The sequence below is a fragment of the Anneissia japonica genome, unplaced genomic scaffold (assembly GCF_011630105.1).
Source record: "Anneissia japonica isolate Jap-2015-1 unplaced genomic scaffold, ASM1163010v1 scaffold287727_len1644234_cov201, whole genome shotgun sequence".
NCBI classification, from domain to species: domain Eukaryota; kingdom Metazoa; phylum Echinodermata; class Crinoidea; order Comatulida; family Comatulidae; genus Anneissia; species Anneissia japonica.
In genome coordinates, this window is record NW_022713615.1 from 121,922 (window position 1) to 140,103 (window position 18,182).

At 37.0% G+C, this 18,182-nt stretch overlaps 1 protein-coding gene across 7 annotated transcripts in view; it reads left to right on the forward strand.

The window, feature by feature from the left end:
- LOC117108580 (muscarinic acetylcholine receptor M3-like) overlaps nt 1-17,167 on the forward strand; it is a 61,106-nt gene extending 43,939 nt beyond the window's left edge. For 3 of the 7 annotated variants that reach the window (XM_033250642.1, XM_033250643.1, XM_033250644.1), the window contains one exon: nt 14,979-17,167. In XM_033250642.1, the coding sequence (XP_033106533.1) occupies nt 15,032-16,900 (1,869 nt within the window). In that variant the 5' untranslated portion in view covers nt 14,979-15,031 and the 3' untranslated portion in view covers nt 16,901-17,167. The other 4 variants (XM_033250648.1, XM_033250645.1, XM_033250650.1 and 1 more) reach the window with 4 other exon arrangements.
- The last annotated feature ends 1,015 nt before the right edge of the window (nt 17,168-18,182 follow it).

An 18,182-nucleotide genomic window follows, 5' to 3' on the forward strand; every position in this document is an offset into this window, starting at 1 on the left:
TATATATACGATACATTATTATGAGACCTAAACTAACGATTTTGACATAAAATGAACAACATTTTTCTTTCAAAATATGTTTATGCGTTGCTAAGGCCCATTTTACGGGCTGTGATTGATATACAAAGTGAAAGGTGTTTTGTGTCACAACGGGAAACGATTCTTTCTACTGTGTGCAATTTTGCAAAATCTTTACAAGGGGTGGTGCAGATACCTAAGGGTCAATGTTAGAGAAATAACCGAATAAAGACCGCTTGCATGTAGGTAAACATACTTCATGAAAAACAAACCTCCAAAACAATGCCCATGGCAGTTCCCTTTGGTTATTATTATTATTAAAATAGTACTCTCCACTACCTCGGAATACTTTATAGATTGCCTTCCATGCATAGGAACTATCACTTCCGTTGCGTTACTTTAAGGTTTGTTTCGATTAATTGCATTTTAAGAATCAAAAACTTTCTGATCCAAATTCAAAGAATTCGATTAGCGTATCTCTCTAATGGCAATTCATTCTTCGCTCAACATCCAACAACATGTTATATAATTAAACCGAGTAATGAAGTGAGCGTTTGTGGTGAATTTTCTCTAGAGTGGTGTAATGAACAATTATCGACTTATACCGTTCGGATACGCATGTAAGCAACAATGCCCCGCTCCAAAATACATCCGTCTATTCTCATTAGTCGACAGTGTCACATCCCAGGGCAAGAGGCACCTGGTCCTAGTCCTGTTCCGTCGTGTTCAGCCTTTGCGTTCATACTTTTATTATTGAGTAGGCCATACTTATAATGGATACCTCACACAAATTTAAGTATTATGTCATAATACTCGGTTCCTAATGTGTCATAATGGAGTAGGCCCCACACCCAAGGAATTTATCTGTAAATTATGCTTGTCATTTAGTACTCAGCCTAATACTTTTATCACTGAAGACCTATTTCAAACATCTACCTGTAAATATAGGCCTAGGCCTACTTTCATTACTTCATTTCATAACCCCATACTTTATAATCTAGTACTACTCTACTACTTAATCATTACCAATTAGTACTACTCATTTACTTTTATCGTTGAGTATTATTCCATCTATCTTTCAATTTGAATGACCTATTGAATGAACAATGTTATTCAATTAATTGAATAGGGCCTAGGCCAAACTTTTTAAAATTCCCAGAATTCAGGGAGTGAACATTGAACGTATGGTTTAATGTCCTTACCCTGGAAGCATTTATGGCTCTAGATATTACCCGATATGTCCAGTATGGTTATTCAAACCCAGGTGCCGCCTGAGCCTCGGCCAGGGTCCTGGATTAACATCCCTGCTGGGGTTGTTCATTGGCAGAGATTTTGAGATTTAGGATGCCACACTATTCCTGTTGTGCTTTTAGCACTCAATAATTAGGGATTGCTAATTACAGTAACTTGTCGTGGCGTCGAACGATTGGAGAGGGGTCCATGTTTGCTCGACGAGATGGGATTTCCGCCTGACCCCCCGATGGCGCAGCCACTGATGACAAGGCTTTTGTTTGCGCTGTACCCATCACTAATTCGCTTAGCAACTTCTAATTGACATCACGCTTGCCTCTACTTCATAATCGATGTCAACATCCTAAAGAAGTCAATCAATTAATTCATTATAATGAACACGAGGGTAAATAAATGTCAAAATAATCACTAGAATGTATCCATAGGTCTAATTGGATTAATACAATTTCACTGATGGTTTTAATTGGCTATAAACAATAATTAACTAGGTCATTACAAATTTGGTGTGTCGAATGGCCGAGCGGTTACGTTAACAGGGACGCCGCAACCCAGCCATAATATCGGCACTGGTTCGAATGGCACGCTTGCCTATGGTTCTAGTGGTAGGAAAGGTCTTCATTGGATAAAGATTATAAACCATGGGCCCAGTGTACACTATAAAGAACACAGTACATCATTCGAGACGAGTATGGGGATACCCCGGTGCACTGGTATTAACACAGCCCCAGTGTTGGACGATGAGAATTGCCGGTACCGGGTTACCGGGTAGCACAGACACGAACGGACTCTCAGGGAGAGGAAGGTCATTGATCGAGTCACTTAGTCAACATATCTAAGCCCCTTGTATCCTTTGCCAAAATGGAGCTTATAAATTCAATTCAATTCAATTCAATAAAATGTTATCCAACAATGGGGAAACTCATTTGAACTTGATAGTAAAACATGCCAACAACAAAATATACAAATAAATATGCAGATTTCCTCAGTTAAAAATTGGTTTAAAACTTTAAGTTAAAATACTTTGTAAATATACTTTTAAAAAGATGCTAAAACAGATGCTAGAAACTAAAGATTCTTGCTTAGCATCTAAGTGCCCAACAACGGCCGTACCATCACCATATTTAATTATTTCTGTTGTTGAGTTGCCTAATTTACAGTCATTTGTATAAATTGAATACAAAAGGGGCGACAAAACGCATCTTTGGGGAACATATGCGTCTATGTGTAGTAGAGACGACATTATAGAGTTCAATTTAAGTAACATGTTGCCCTTACCATTTAAACAATGAAGTATCCACATAATGAGTTTTGAGTTTAACATTACAATTTAGTAGTTTATTGGCTAGAAGGAAGGATTGGATGGTGTTAAATGCACTAGAGAAATCCACGAAATATTTTTTTGTTAAACTGCCTGCTTTCTCATGTGTTCATGTATATCATTTAAAAGTGTGAGCACTACATTTTCGACATTTCTATTAGGGCGCTACGCAAATTATCGTTCGTCTAATAAATCTTTCACATAGGAAGTAGTCTATCCATTATTTTTTTCAAAACACTTCATTGGAACACAGGTAAGTGCGACTGGGCGTTTATCATTCATTTCTTTGGGGTCAGATTTGTTTGGAATAGGCATAATAATCGATCGCTTCCATAATGCCGGAATCGGAAGCTGTATCTATACATAGGCGGATTCAAGGGGGCCCAGCCGGCCCGGGCCCCCCTAATTTTGTCAAAATAATAAAAAAAAAATAAGAAAAAAGAAAATTCGACTAAAATTTCGAGTCTAGAAGTGTCATTTCCGGCCATTGAGGTGCCATAATCATAAATTTTCTTACCTCAGCCCCAACCATGGTGGGGCTGAGGTAGTATGGACCCTCCACCTGTGAAAGTCCCTCTCCGGCCTCCCTCTTTTCCAAATTCCTGGATCCGCCACTGCTATAGAAGTTCGAAAAAGTTTGTGAAATAATTTCTATGTTATATTATTATTATTTTTACTTTCACCTTTGGACGTGGAGCGAGCAGATTTAAACATGTGTAATTTATTGAATGATTGAACTACCAACAAAAAAAATTTAATAAACGCGTTACTTAATTATGTACTTAACTACTAGTACTACTACCACTACTCTACCACCACCACCACCTCCGCAGGACAACATTATTCGATATTATAATATATTATTACTCTAATGGTCCGTCTGTACTATTTCATACAATCTAATTTAACGGCCATACAGAATCTAATTATCTGATAAGATTTTAAGAGCTTTTTATAATAGGCCTTACCGATGGCCAATTTGACAGTATTTATGTATAATTAATGTCTTATTCTGATTATATTTGAACCTTTTATATTTCGATTTATATGTCGTGTTTCATTATTGATGACCTTGTCGTAACCCATAATTAATTTTCCTTTCTATAAATCTACTTTGTCATCAGCATATACATCATGGAACTGACTTAAGGAAAAATATTTTGGCGGCAAAATTCTTCGGACAAGTACTTATGACCATGTCAAGTTGTCGAGAATTGCAGAAAGCTCGTTGTTAATTAAATCTAATTGCTTACATCAATTCCACGCTTTTCATGTCGCGAGCTAAAGTATTGAGAACAATCTGGATGGTAGCCATTATTTAACCTAAAAATGGTCTAGTGTGTTGGAAGGAAAATTCAGTTTAGTTACCAGGTTGATTACTGTCTATAAATGTCATTATATGTATTATATTAATAGAGGGTTCTTCGTCTAGACCAACATTATATGCTTTACTGGGTTACATGTACGTTAAATTTAGACTACCAAGCATTTGATTTGTAATACACCTACGCCAATCACCATACCGTAAAACCTCGCTCGATAAGAAGCCCATCTCGAATTGAAGCCCCTCTTTAGTTTGCAAAAGTAGCCTCGAAAAGAAGCCCATGGACTTCTTTTCGAAAAGAAGCCCATCTCGAAAAGAAGCCCATGGACTTCTTTTCAAGATAGCATACCGGTAGGCTTTTTTTAAAACAAAAAAAACAAACAAAAAAAACAAAAAAACAGTGCAGTACATACGACTGTACATCAATTTCAAAGAAACAAATCAAATTAAAAAACACTTGGTATATACAGCAATGTAGGTGATTTAATGCCGGTTAATACACGTCATGATGCAGATTGATGTTACAGTGGCCCTATTTAGTGTTTTATAGTAGTGATTTCCAAAATTTACAGTATTCATTTTGAAAAGAATCCCGCTCTTTACTTTTGCAAAAGTAGCCTCGAAAGAAGCACATCTCGAAAAGAAGCCCATCCAAAGTTTACAAATAAAAGAAGAAGCCCAGGGCTTCAATTCGAGGTTTTACGGTAGTCGATTCAATATGCATGAACCATTTGAAATGGGCCTTCTCGGATTGTCAATCAAACTTAACATCTGACCAATCAGAACAGGGCCACCAAGAATACGCACGTGTGCTACAAACACACGTATTGTCCCGGGCCTACAAATGTGTTTGCGTACGCTTTACAGGTCAGGTTCACACGAGAGCACGTATCCGGATCGGGGGCTAACCGTTAGTACCCGTGTGTAAACGCCCGATCGGTTAGCGCTAACCGTTACCAGGATCCGGATCCAGAAGCTGAGCGCGTTTCTGTCCTTAACCAATTACACGCACGCATTTCAAATTTCCAGTTTCCTATTGGCCAGTGATCCGATAATCATTCTTCTTGGTATCCGGATTGGGATTTTCTCGTATGAACGCATGGCAGCTAACGGTTAGCAGGATCCTGATCCTGTTAACCGTTAGCTGCCGTGTGTGAACATAGCCACACTGTCGTTAGTGGGACTTTAGCAACAATATTCAAGATCACCCGAAAAGGCCCATTAGATGCGTACCGCAACAACAGGTGCTGTGGCACGTGCGCAGGAGAGGAAGGACTAACTCAACTTAAATTTTTCACAAGAAAAAGAAAGATTTTTGGAATCACGTCATGCCTTTGCGTCATGCCGCTTATTGTTGCATCTAATACCTGCTTGTGTGAACCACCGAGCTTCAGGCGCTAGCGAATTGCGCTTGCATCAACGCCTCTTTGATCAAGTGTAACAATTCTTAAGATAAGTACCGTACGTGTGGAAAGAAATGGCCAGTAAAGAAATACGTATTACATATTGAATAAATGACGTCAACACAATTGGTACTCGCAAACGTAATACACAAACCGTGGCTAAACCATAATGCTGGGTACACAATAAAATATCGGCTAATTTACGTTGAGCGTTTCCTGACGTCAACGCGTCTATAAGAGTTTTTTAGTGTGAACAAAGTCTAGTCGACTGGTTCTAACCAATAGGTCATTAGAAATTATTACTAATCTCATAGTGTTTATATGCCTACAAGTCTATATATACTGGTCAGAAATTTCGGAGACTCCATTAGATTATTTGTAATGAATATTAGAAATACTTCACAGATTTGGCTCATTGACTGCAAAATCTATTTAGCAAGCCATAAATAACAACGATCATAACAAGTAGGACATTTTAATATGCCGAATATCGTTTCATATTTTAGTCTGGATTAGTGCATGTATAGTATCGGTAGTCATTTGGCCTACTTTGATGTGGCATGGAAACGTGGACGTGGATAAAGCGTAAGATGAAACTCACTGTCGGCTAGTATTTCGTACACAAAAGGATTAAATCTATTATTGTTTATCACCACACGCCAGGGAGGAGCACATTACAAAGGTTGGGAAGATTATGTTGCTATACATTAAAAGCACAAACGAAAGTACACACTCCCCGCCAGCGAGCACGCGCAGAATCAATACCGTACTACGCGCTTGCATAAACATTTCAGTAATTAGTCCTACGTAAATTTTTTTTTTTCGAAATATAAATATTAAATCAGCCCTTACTCTCTTTCGTAAACTGTACCTGGATTAATATAAGTCCAGTAATTTGAGAGGTTTTATTTTGTGACGACCAAAACATGACGAGTCGTGTGTAAAAGTATGTGGAGATCAGTATATAGCCCTACAACTTACAATTATAGTATTAGACAGTGATTTAATCGATATTGTCCTCCCCTCGCCCATGTCAACATACAGTATAGATACTGTCTCTTATACACATCTAGATGTGTATAAGAGACAGAAGGAAGGCATCGTATCGTATCAAATACATTAAAACCCATATATATCTTACCCATTTCTTCCAGCAAATTTTGGGATTTCGTAGTAAAAATTTGTAAATCATTAAAAATATATATTTTAATCTGTATTTGGAAATTTGATAATTTATATGTTCTAATGTAGTGCATTTTATTATTGAATAATTTCTATTTAAAGGGAATAGTGTCATCGGCGTATTTTTATCAGATAATCATTCAAAAGGTCTGATTTAATATCGATAAGCAGAACAACACATTATGAAGAAGATCACATCTTTGTGACGAGTCATGCTGCCGCTGTCATGTATCGTATATAGGACATAAATTAACTCCCGGTGGTTTTATTCTCCCTCCAGGTCAATACAAGTGGTCGGATGAGCATCAATAATTCACCATTATAGCTATTTGATCACTTGTCTCCTTAGAACTACAGAACTACAATACCGTAGGTCATAACATTGTACTTTTATCAGATTAGCTCTGTCAAGAGGATGTTGTTTCGTTTGAATTTTCTTTGGTGTTCACACGAGAGCCCTAGTATCCGGATCGGGAGCTAACCGTTGGCGCTAACTGTTAGCACCCGTGTGTGAGCGCCCGATCGGTTAGCGCTAACCGTTACCAGGATCTGGATACGCTAACGGTTAGCGAGCGCTATCGGTTAGCAAGTTGAGCACGTTTCTATCGAATCACACGTACGCATTTCCAATTTCCAGTTTCCTATTGACCAGTTATCCGACCATCATCTTCTTGGTATCTGGATCGGGGATTTTCTTGTATGAACGCACGATTGAGAGCGTGTGTTTGTAATCCGGATCCTGCTAACCGTTAGCTGCCGTGTGTGAACATAGCTTTGTCTTTGACGATTAGCGCATCCCATACGCGCGTTTCCTGGCGTTAGACGTCTAACGCAGTCACGGGGTTGTGTTTGCTACGAGTCTACAGCTACGCATCTAATTTCAAGTGGTTTCTTCACACTGAAAACCTACTGCGGTAACTGGCGCACGTGGACTGGCGTAGGTGGTTGCGCTTTTTTCATTTGGATCTAAAGGACGGGTCCACGGAAAGCTAAGAAATGAAAAACATTCTATATATACAATATATACAACTTGTTTTATATCACAGCTCTCTACATTGTTCTCCATCGAGTGTTCCAGTTCAATTATCTCTACCTAACTATCTCATCTAGGTTACATTTTTTTATATCCTACCTAAACCCCTCCCCTAAATCTTTGTTCAATAATAATAATAATAATTAAGTGGTTTCTTAACTACAGCAGCAACATTTAAACTTAATGTACATTTCTTCCTATCCCACACCACAGGTATTTCCTTATTTCTGAACTGTGGGACTGTCAAACAATAGGCCTTTCGTCCACCCAGTCTGACTACAACCAATTAAATTAAGGGTTCATGTACTTTAACCACACATGTGAGATGTGAGAAAGACCCGGATACTTATAAAGAGTCAAACGCCCATGTGATTATAACGGTAAGAGTAGGCGTTAGGTAAAACATGGCTAGACATTAACAGTATAAATGATCGTCGGTTTAATTTTAGCAGTCATATTTATCTGGCTGTAGACTCATCATATTATTACTAAGTGAAGCTGTCTCTGCAAGGTTAACGACCGGCTGATGTACGTGTCATTGTTACTCATGTACTGAAAGCAAGCTACCCCGGGGTCATGTACCTGTCACAGAGCCCCTAGCTATCTACGTGGATGTGTATGAATTGCGAAACATAGAAACCCGCCTCTTTCATCGTTAGCATTCCGAATGCCCCAGGACAAAGCAGATTTTTAGATATTCTAACACTTTTAACGTAATAAAACGTAATTTTCTTTTAGGCCAATATAGGCCCACTAACTAATTGCAGTAATTTACATATACAGTACTCCAGGTTCAACACAAGGGCAAAATATTAAATTGATTGCCATGTCACATCTGTCGTCGTTGAAATGTGTAACTGTGGACGAGTAGGCCTATATAAATAGCAGTAGTCGTGGGTCGTTTGCGGTGAACGCTATAAATACTAAGAAAATAAAAACGCAGACCTGTGCCTACAGGTTAACTAAGGACCACATTGAGAAATGTTGTGTATGTAATGTGTAGTGCTTAGAAATTATAGAAAGGACGGTCTGCAATCTCGATATTTTAAAAGAAACTCAAACTTCAGTGCGTTACGTTATTACGTTGACGTTGAACGACCTGTTTTGCATGCATATGAGAATGGTATTTTTAAAATAAAATATCGAATTAATTGAACGAACGAACGAATGAACGGATTGATAGATGGATAGATGATTGAATGAATGAACGAAAGAACGAACGAATGAATGAACAGATGGACGTATCGACGAATGGATGTACAAGCGGGCGGGTGAACGAAAGAATATACACAGTACTGTAGTTCAATGAGGCAGTTTCTAAGCGCTTTTAATGAGGTATAAAATTCATAGAATACTTATCTGTAGGACTCATGGAACCAGTTCATTTGAACATTTAAAAATATATTATAATGCTCTTAGGTGTGGTAGTACGGTACGTGTACTATTGTGTTTTGTTAGGGTCGAATGTACTGGTAGTCCCCTCAAATTTAATAATGATATCAGCGGGGTCATAACCATCGGCAACGGAGCAAAAAATAAAACAACAGTTATGTTGATTAAATTGTCTTCATGAATGTAGCAAAAATAGTTGAAGTAGGCATGAAAGCATGTTATTAGCATGCACCGTCATAAACGGCAACTCTACTATGCGTTCACCAGTTCCACATAATCGATCCTCGTGAATTCGGCCCCTTGAGGCTCTAAATATTATATACGGTACCCCACTTCCCAAAAATCACTTCAGGTGGTGGTGTGGAGGTGAAATACCTAACTATTCCATTACATAATATAGGCCAGGATTGGCTTTGTATGCTATTTTCATACACATCAGTTTTAGCAGTCAACGTCCTTTCCATTTGGCTTTATATATGTGCACCGTATAGTTTAGTGAGGATTTTTGTTATTATACGTTTTCGGAAAATTATTTTCGCATCTATCTGTAGCATGACATTATAAAAAGTACACATTATAAATAAAGTAGTACGTTGGAGGTACTCAAGATAACACAATCAACCTAGTGGTGTATCTTTGGGGTGCACCCAAAAATACTCGCGTCCCCAGCCGTCCCCACCCACCATTGAAATGTTCGAAGCTAAAGATTCACGTTCAAGTAGCAGTAGTAAATTCACCACAAATCACCTTATTTTTGCGAGCTAGCGCCCCCCTCACCTATTCATTGAGCCCCCTCCAACTTCTTTGTCCATCAACCAACGATAGCGTTCTAACCTACCAGCCAGCTAATCAATCAATCAATCAATCAATCAGTCAACAGTATCATCAACTTTGTCATCATCACCATCACCGTCAATATCACCATCATTATTATCATCAATTACCACCCTAATCAATGACAGTTGAATCAAGTTCAGTCGCTTATTATCAGACCTGTATTTTTGCAATTACAAGTTACACGAGATAGTATCACTAACATTTACCTTATACTATCGATCTGCTAAAGATCCGATAAGATAGCTAGATCGGTAGACTAAATTACTGCTTAATGTTTTTTAACTAGTTTAGTCATTCTTCCCATGCCAATCAGATAATGGCCGCCAGCCCAGGTTCAATTTAACATTGCCTTATAATCTAACAACCATCGACTTTGGCCAGATAATCTACTTTACTTACATTGATTTACGTGTCAAATTGTTTTAATGAACATTTCATACAATACGGGCATCAATCATCATTTAACTAAATCCCTTATCTGAATCAGTTGCCTTAAGGCTATATACATACGGTGACAGACTTTCTAATGTAGAATATAGAACGGGAAATGCATTTAAATGCAAGTGATTGCCTACCGTTGAGATATCTATTTTGGAATTAGAATTTCAATTTACATGTCAAGTATAATTAGCAAATGTCACATGATACAAAAGTTTATTTAAAGTCAAGAGCATTTAAAATGTGTTACTCACCCGGCAGCTGCTGGGCATGTTGAAGATTATACTGTTAGGGTTGAGCTGAAAACAGAACAAACATTTTAATTCAATACAGAAATTAATGTAAATGTGATAAATTTGTATAGTCATTAGGTTTCAATTAACCAAACGTGTAAATAATACTGCTCCTTATTCCTTTTTACAGACTCGTAGGAATAAGTGGGTGATCATCTTTAGACTATAGCAGATACATTTAGCTATAAGCATATTAGCTGTCTCTTATACACATCTACTTATTCCTTTTTACAGACTCGTAGGAATAAGTGGGTGATCATCTTTAGACTAGAGCCGGGGGGGGGGGTTTAGAGAAAGAGAAGTCCAGACACACTTAATTAGGTTCTTTAGAGCGTAGTAATTTCGTAGGCTCTTTATTAATGATTTATTCAACATTGATCAATTTGGGGTTTTTTTTCCAAGAATGTTTCCATTGTGATAAGTTTTGAAAAATTGTTGTATTAATGAATTATTCAAAAGTAAGTGCCGGGCACACACAACGCCGTTGAGTCGACCGACGATCATCGGCCGACGACTACATATCCGCTCTCAAATCTGTACAAACATTGTAATTATGTTTTTCTCATAAATGTCATCTGATAGTTCATCAGTTTGAAAACTCGAAAAGCAATTTGTTTATTCCGGCAATAAAAAATACAAGATGCACTAAATTAACACTGTGGTACTACAAGAAAGTGAATATACTAGAACTTATTTTTCTCTATCTCAAGACTATTTCTAACGTTAACATTTGTGCTGATAACGTAGTTGCGCAAACATCTGTAAAGGTGTTGGTAAATGATCTGTTTCATAAAGGCCAACTCAGACAGCGTCGGCCGACGCAGCCCGACCCGATTTATCGTCGGGGACAGTCTTAAGCCGTCGTGAGAAATATTAAACACGTTTAATATTCTACTACGCGACTGCCCCCGACGCACACAATCGCGTCTGCGTTCAACTCACACAGACCCGACGCGACAACAAATCGCGTCGGGCTGCGTCGGCCGACGCTGTCTGAGTTGGCCTTTAGGATTATGAATAACGTAAACAAAATGATAACTTTCTACTGATGCTGACATCAACGCAGGATGCTTCACAAAAATGTCCATTCTAAAACTGTATATAACACATTACACTTTGTAACAGAAGTACCGGGACCTACTTGGTACCTACCTACTCTGGAATACCCGGCTGAATGATTAATAGATCTTTTTTGTGCTGATTGCTTAATAGATTTTTTTTGTATGGGCGGCCGTTAGGGTCAATTATTATTATTATTATTATTATTATTTTTAGCTCCAATGAGAAGCTCTAGAAACACTCGACTGATTGATTAATATATATTCTTTGCTCCGATGAGGATTATGTATACTCGTTGAACTTCTTATGAATAAGTGACACAAAGTAAAAGTGTAATGGGATCTATTTCTCTAGATTTTTATAAATAGGTTTTCATTTCTCAGTCTATTGGAAATGTAACCTGCAGTATTTTGCCTATGATATACTTGTGTAAACATATGGTAATACATATTTGGTAAATGATTCATTTCAAAGGGATTATGAAATGTAAAAATAATCTGTGCAGTGATCTTTCTATTAATACTAACAGACCTAGTTATGCCACACTGAAATAGTTACTCTGGAAATGAAAACAACAATAACAGAACTTGTCCTTGATGACAAAAATCGGAGCAGGTTTAAAAAAAACAAAAACAAAGTATCTAAGATGAAACGTTTGAAGCAGAAATGCTGGAAATAAAATCACAGTACAATTTAACTATTCAAAACATTGTACATAAATATACAATAATTTAATGATTATGGAATTACATCATAGCGAGAAAAAAAAAGAAGAAAACCCAGAGGCGAGCTGCTCGCATTGTAATTGGTAACTTGATTTTAGAGGTAATGAAAAGAGGGATTTTGTCTTATACGCATGCCTGATGTACAAAATGTATCCAATTTCCCTTACGCCACAGAGACTCACAAATGAAATTGAAATGATATATGATAGGAATGAGTAGCTTCACCTCAATTCAACATTAATCAAATGAGTTAATCATTTAAGGTTCCGGTGCAAAAATATTTAACGAAATGCCCGTGAGTATCACTTATTCATCATCAATTTGTACTTGTATTCCTAATACTATTTCTTGTGTATTAGGCTGGTCGAAAGTACTCGTACAATAAATATATTATGCTGAGGCAGATACATAACCTTTGTTTCATTTCTTGGAAGTTATTTGATATGTTTGAAGATACACTGTCTGCTTTGATTTATTAATTTATAAATGTTAACATTCCAATAAATTTCTTTAGGGCTATATAATTTGTAGTTCTTAGCTTTCAATTAAAAAGTCCAAAAATTTTTTTTCTAACTTATCAATAGACGCGCTTAAATAATACCGTTGCTATGGTCTATATGTAAAGACTGTTTACAGATGTAGTAATTTATTAAAGATTTTTTTCAGTAATAAATTAAATAGTTTTCCCGGTTTTACGGCAGATAGTTAAAGCTTGGTTTCCATAAAATCGCTACACGCTATCAGCTTTCTGTGATGCTGATTGGTTGGTTGTATCGGGGAGCCTTTCCGATTGCACCGGGGACTGCTACGCTAGTGCAACGATTGCAGTAAAAAAAGCTGTAGCGAGTGTAGGATTTAAAGAAACCAGGCTTTATCGTATCTTTAACGTTTTTACTTATGGCGCCCCGTGTCAAATGGTTCTCCGTGGAACCCTGGATTATTTGTATCCTAATAATTCATATTATACACGTTATTCTCGGGTAGGCAACCCACACCCTGACTGACACCAGACGCCTGTGTTCCCTGAGAGAGTGTAAATACTATAACATTACCGGAAAGCCCGCTGACAACAACGTAGAGTACTACTACTGTACTTAGCATTATCATTAAATTTACCTTGCATTGCAGAAGCGACAAGAATAAATTTGTTTTTTAATTTTCCTATTCTGTCCTTCATTATCTGATATTCGCTTAACGAATGTGTTCGTGGTGTATGGCATAGGGATAAGGCATTGATTCAGAGATGTCCCTGCTTCTTTGCCAAAGACTGTCTAAGAAGTGTGCTTATACGTGGGCAGTTAATTGCAAACACGGCAGGAATATTCCCAAAAGGAGTGGGAAAAATTTTGCCTATAGAGCAAGTGACCAGAGAACTTTGCAAACCTTTCATCCTCTGGCAAAAGACGTTATATAAATTCTATATTTAAATTTAGATTGTCCTTTTGAACTGGTCTTCTTTGATGAATTACTGTGCACATCTTTTTAGATCATTACATAGGACACTGCTGATGGACATCCTATGATACGTCATCTTAATTATACAGTAGGGGCACTTTCGGAGGCCCGGGCTTTCCGGTAATGTTATAGTATTTTTTCTCCCACTGACAACAACGTAGAGTACTACTACTGTACTACAATTAGCATTATCATTAAATTTACCTTGCATTGCAGAAGCGACAAGAATAAATCTGTTTTTTAATTTTCCTATTCTGTCCTTCATTATCTGATATTCGCTTAACGAATGTGTTCGTGGAGCGGCTGTTTACTTATTAAAGCGAAAGCATAATGACCCTGAATGTGATAATTAGCGATATTGATAGCCTAAGGTCACAGGATCAGATTGATGAAAATTATCTACCAACATAACTCCTTGAAATGCTTAATAACAGCACCACCAAACGACTCTGTACATTACAACAACTTTTTCCCTGAAGCATGGGTCTCCGCACATTGAATATGAGATCGGACCTAGATTTTGAAAATTAAAGAATAGGCCTAAGTATAAGCAGTGACCGGATATGTCCAGAGATTTTTTAAATATTTTTTATCAGATCAGATATTTTGTAACCTTGTTGTGAATCTTGCACATTTAATATAGATTGTGTAATTAGAAAAAGTAGGCCTAATCAATATTAATAACCTACTAAAAGTGAGGCAAACATGTGTGTTCAGAAGAGGGCGGTATCCACGATTATCTGGAATGCACTTACGCTGATTGATTTTCAACCTAGAACGTGAATGATTTAAATGACAATATAATCAGTTATTTCAAACGCTTAGGTGATTGTTGATTGTAGAATGGACTATTTAAAAAAAAAGCAGCCTTCAAATTTCATTAGTTGATTTTGATTTTTTTGGAATTAATACGTACGTCACTGTTATGGTTCTCAAATGGAAGTTTCCGTTGCTTGGTTACAGCTAATCCACTTAGCTGTACGCTCTTCCGAAAGAGGAAAGTGTACGGGAAAATTTTTAAGTATAGTCAGATTTATTCGAGATCTACAATGAGGATGAGTCAACGATAATGTTTGTGCTAATTTTAATTATTATCATGTCACTGACGATTGTATTATCGTGTCACATTCATAATAATCTGTAAGGTATGCTCCAAAATTAGAACAAGTCATGGATTTGTATTTCAATTTTTTTTTTTTACTTAGGCCTTCTAACAATACAATTTAAGTTTTATGTTTTTCCTCTTACAGATATTCAAAAGCGAGCGACGTATGTTCTGAAGATTTGCATTTAATATGATATAATGGATCAAACAACGTCTATGTACCTACCAGAAATATCGAAACAGTATGACGGAAACGTGTCAAATATGAGTCAAATAACCGCCGATATGCCGCTATCGGTGACGATACCAGTCGCTACGCTTATGATATGCGTCAGTATCGTAACGTCCATTGGTAACGCGTTGGTGATACACGCAATTCGAACGGAAAAACGACTGCAGACCGTAAGCAACTACTTTATAATGAGTCTTGCAGTAGCAGATATGTTGATAGGATTGATAGTAACACCACTGAGTATGCTCTTATTTGTTAGCGACCAGAAGTGGATTCTTGGACTGCCTATATGTCAGGCCTGGCTGTCCGTGGATTACGTTTGTAGTACAGCGTCCATCTTTAATTTGTTTGTGTTAAGTTTAGATCGCTACTGGTCGATTACGTCACCATTAAGGTACATTCGAAAAAGAACTGTAAAACGAGCGGCTGTTATGATATCATTCGTTTGGATTTTTTCGTCTCTTTGGATAATCCCCATTTTATTTTGGCATATGGTTTTTCTGGGTGGAAAAAGAAGTATTGAAGCTCATGAGTGTGAAACAGAATTTCACAATAACCTCGTGTTTAAGATCATTACAGCAGCTTTTAATTTCTACATCCCACTCGTTGTAATGGTTTATATATACATTCGGATTTACTGGGAGATAAGAAGGCGAAGTGAACTAGCGGTTGGCCGAAAAACTTACGGATTTAAGAAGAAAATTGGTGACGAAGATGCGCGTATGGTTACGCAGCAACTTGACTTAACGAGTGCACAAGGCGGGTCGTTTGGAGACGAGTGTGATTATGAATATGAATCAATGAGCACAAGTAAAGAGGGCACAATCAATAATGAAGTCGCAAAAAAAATTAATTACGTCAACCGGCAAAATGACAATGAACGTGAACAATTTGAGGAGCTATTAAGTATGAAAACCATCGATATCAAATCTAGAGATATAGATATCGAGGATGATGAAGATTTAAAAGAGGATGGATTTCACATGGATTCGAACAGTAATTTTGAGATGGACTTATCGGATCTGACTTCTAAATTGAGTGCAGAAGCACAAGAGGACAATTCGGAAACCCAAGAATCAAAAATTATACAAAACGGATTATGCACACAAACAAAACTGCCTATAAGACGTTGTTCTAGTGATTTGGAATATATCCCATCGCAATCATATGCAAATAGTACGTACGCAATACCGGATATTCCAATTGCAGAAAGTAACTCTTCTGAAAATCTACATTCTAAAGTTCCGCCGAAAAAGCGGCGGGTGCGTCGAACTGTTAGCAGTCAACAGTTTGAGACATCCACTTACACAGTGCTACAAACTGTCAATGAAAATGAGGAAGCAATCTGCATTGAACGTACTAATAGCGTAATGATACAGTGTATGAAATCAAAATCATCATCGTTCCCACGACAAAAACACACACAGCACAACAGGCCCATTGTGTCTCAGAACGGGGATGCCGCCCCAGTTCAAACATTTTCCAGATCAGCATCACTGTCGAGAAGATTAGGAATTACGCTGCAAACAGGAATCGCAGGAGAAACTCTCGGAAAGATAAAACGTTTTTCTTTAAGCAAAGAAAAGAAAGCGCTGAAACAACTTGGTGCGATTGTCGGTTGTTTTGTTATCTGTTGGCTACCATATTTTGTTGTATTCATGATTGTTTCATTTTGTGAAAAGTGTGTAAATGAACATTTTTACTATTCTACCATCTGGTTAGGCTATATAAACTCTGCATTAAATCCGTTTATATATCCTCTATGTAACAATAACTTCAGAGTTGCATTTCGGCGAATGCTACGATTAGACGGAAAGAAAGAACCAGATAACTGAAGTCGTATTATAATGCAGTTTATTTTCATCGATTCGGTGACAGGCATTGAAAAAGTGCTAGAAGTTTAATTTTGAAAGTTCTACAGTGATACTCATGTTTAAATGCTACACTCGATATCATAGTCTATTGCGGTTTGCAAAATGTGGAATTTTCTAAATCAGAACGACAATAGGCCGACTCATCAATGATATATATAACTTTAATTATCTTATTTGTACCGTAATTCATAAGTATCTTGTGAAAATTAAAATACGTCTAAATTAGAATTGTGCTGCGGTCTGGTAATAATTGCTAATGGGATCATAATACTCTACGTCACTAAGTACCAATGACATTTGCGTCGAAATTAATTGGTTTTATGACCATCGGCATTCATAGTCAACATTTATTATTGATTTTTAAAAAGAAAGTTTATGCGCAAAATGTATGTTCTGTTGTAAGATGTTTGAGCTGCAAGCACCATCGACGAACTGATGGTGTCTGTCTCGTGTGTCTAACCATGGAGGAATTAGTTTATAATTCCTCTATGGTTTAACGACGATGCTAGGCTATAACGAGTTGAAGGCATTCACACTATCATAACTTACATTTTTGTGACATAACTTAGATAAACAGTCGGTGATATTCTAGTCTGCAATGCCTCACGTTTACAAACTTTTCCCTTTGTTTAATAATGCAAAACTTACGCAACAAAATTCAAATTTCTCAAGCATAATCTTACCGAACACCTTATAAAGGCCAAATGGGAGGTTGCGGGAGCAGGAAAATATGTGCCGTATTTTCTATGTCCTATTAGAAGATGTAGAACCTACAGATCAAAACTAAAAATTCCCAACCCACAGCTAAATATTAGACATCACACAAAGCAAAGGGCTACGAGATTCTCCAACATTCATAAACCAATTCATTTAAAGATTTCTTTACAAACTGAACATAAACAAACATTGTACATTATAACAAATAAACAATAATAATACTAGGCCGTATACAGCATAAAATATAAGTAAAAGTATAATAGAAGAAATATATTATATTGCGTCTGTGTTCTCTTAATTCTATTATCAATCCTCATTGTCAAGCTTACTGACATTTATGTGCTGAAAGATCGTTTTTGGGGCTCATAAATTCCTTTATTTCCACGAAGCATTTTATTTTTAGATCCAATATTTTAATTATTTGAAATGTGTGTTATTTTAAAATTAACAAGGTACCGTGCCTATTACCTTACCTGTATAAATTTTGCAAAGGCAACAATACATACAACTTGGCTAACTGGTACTT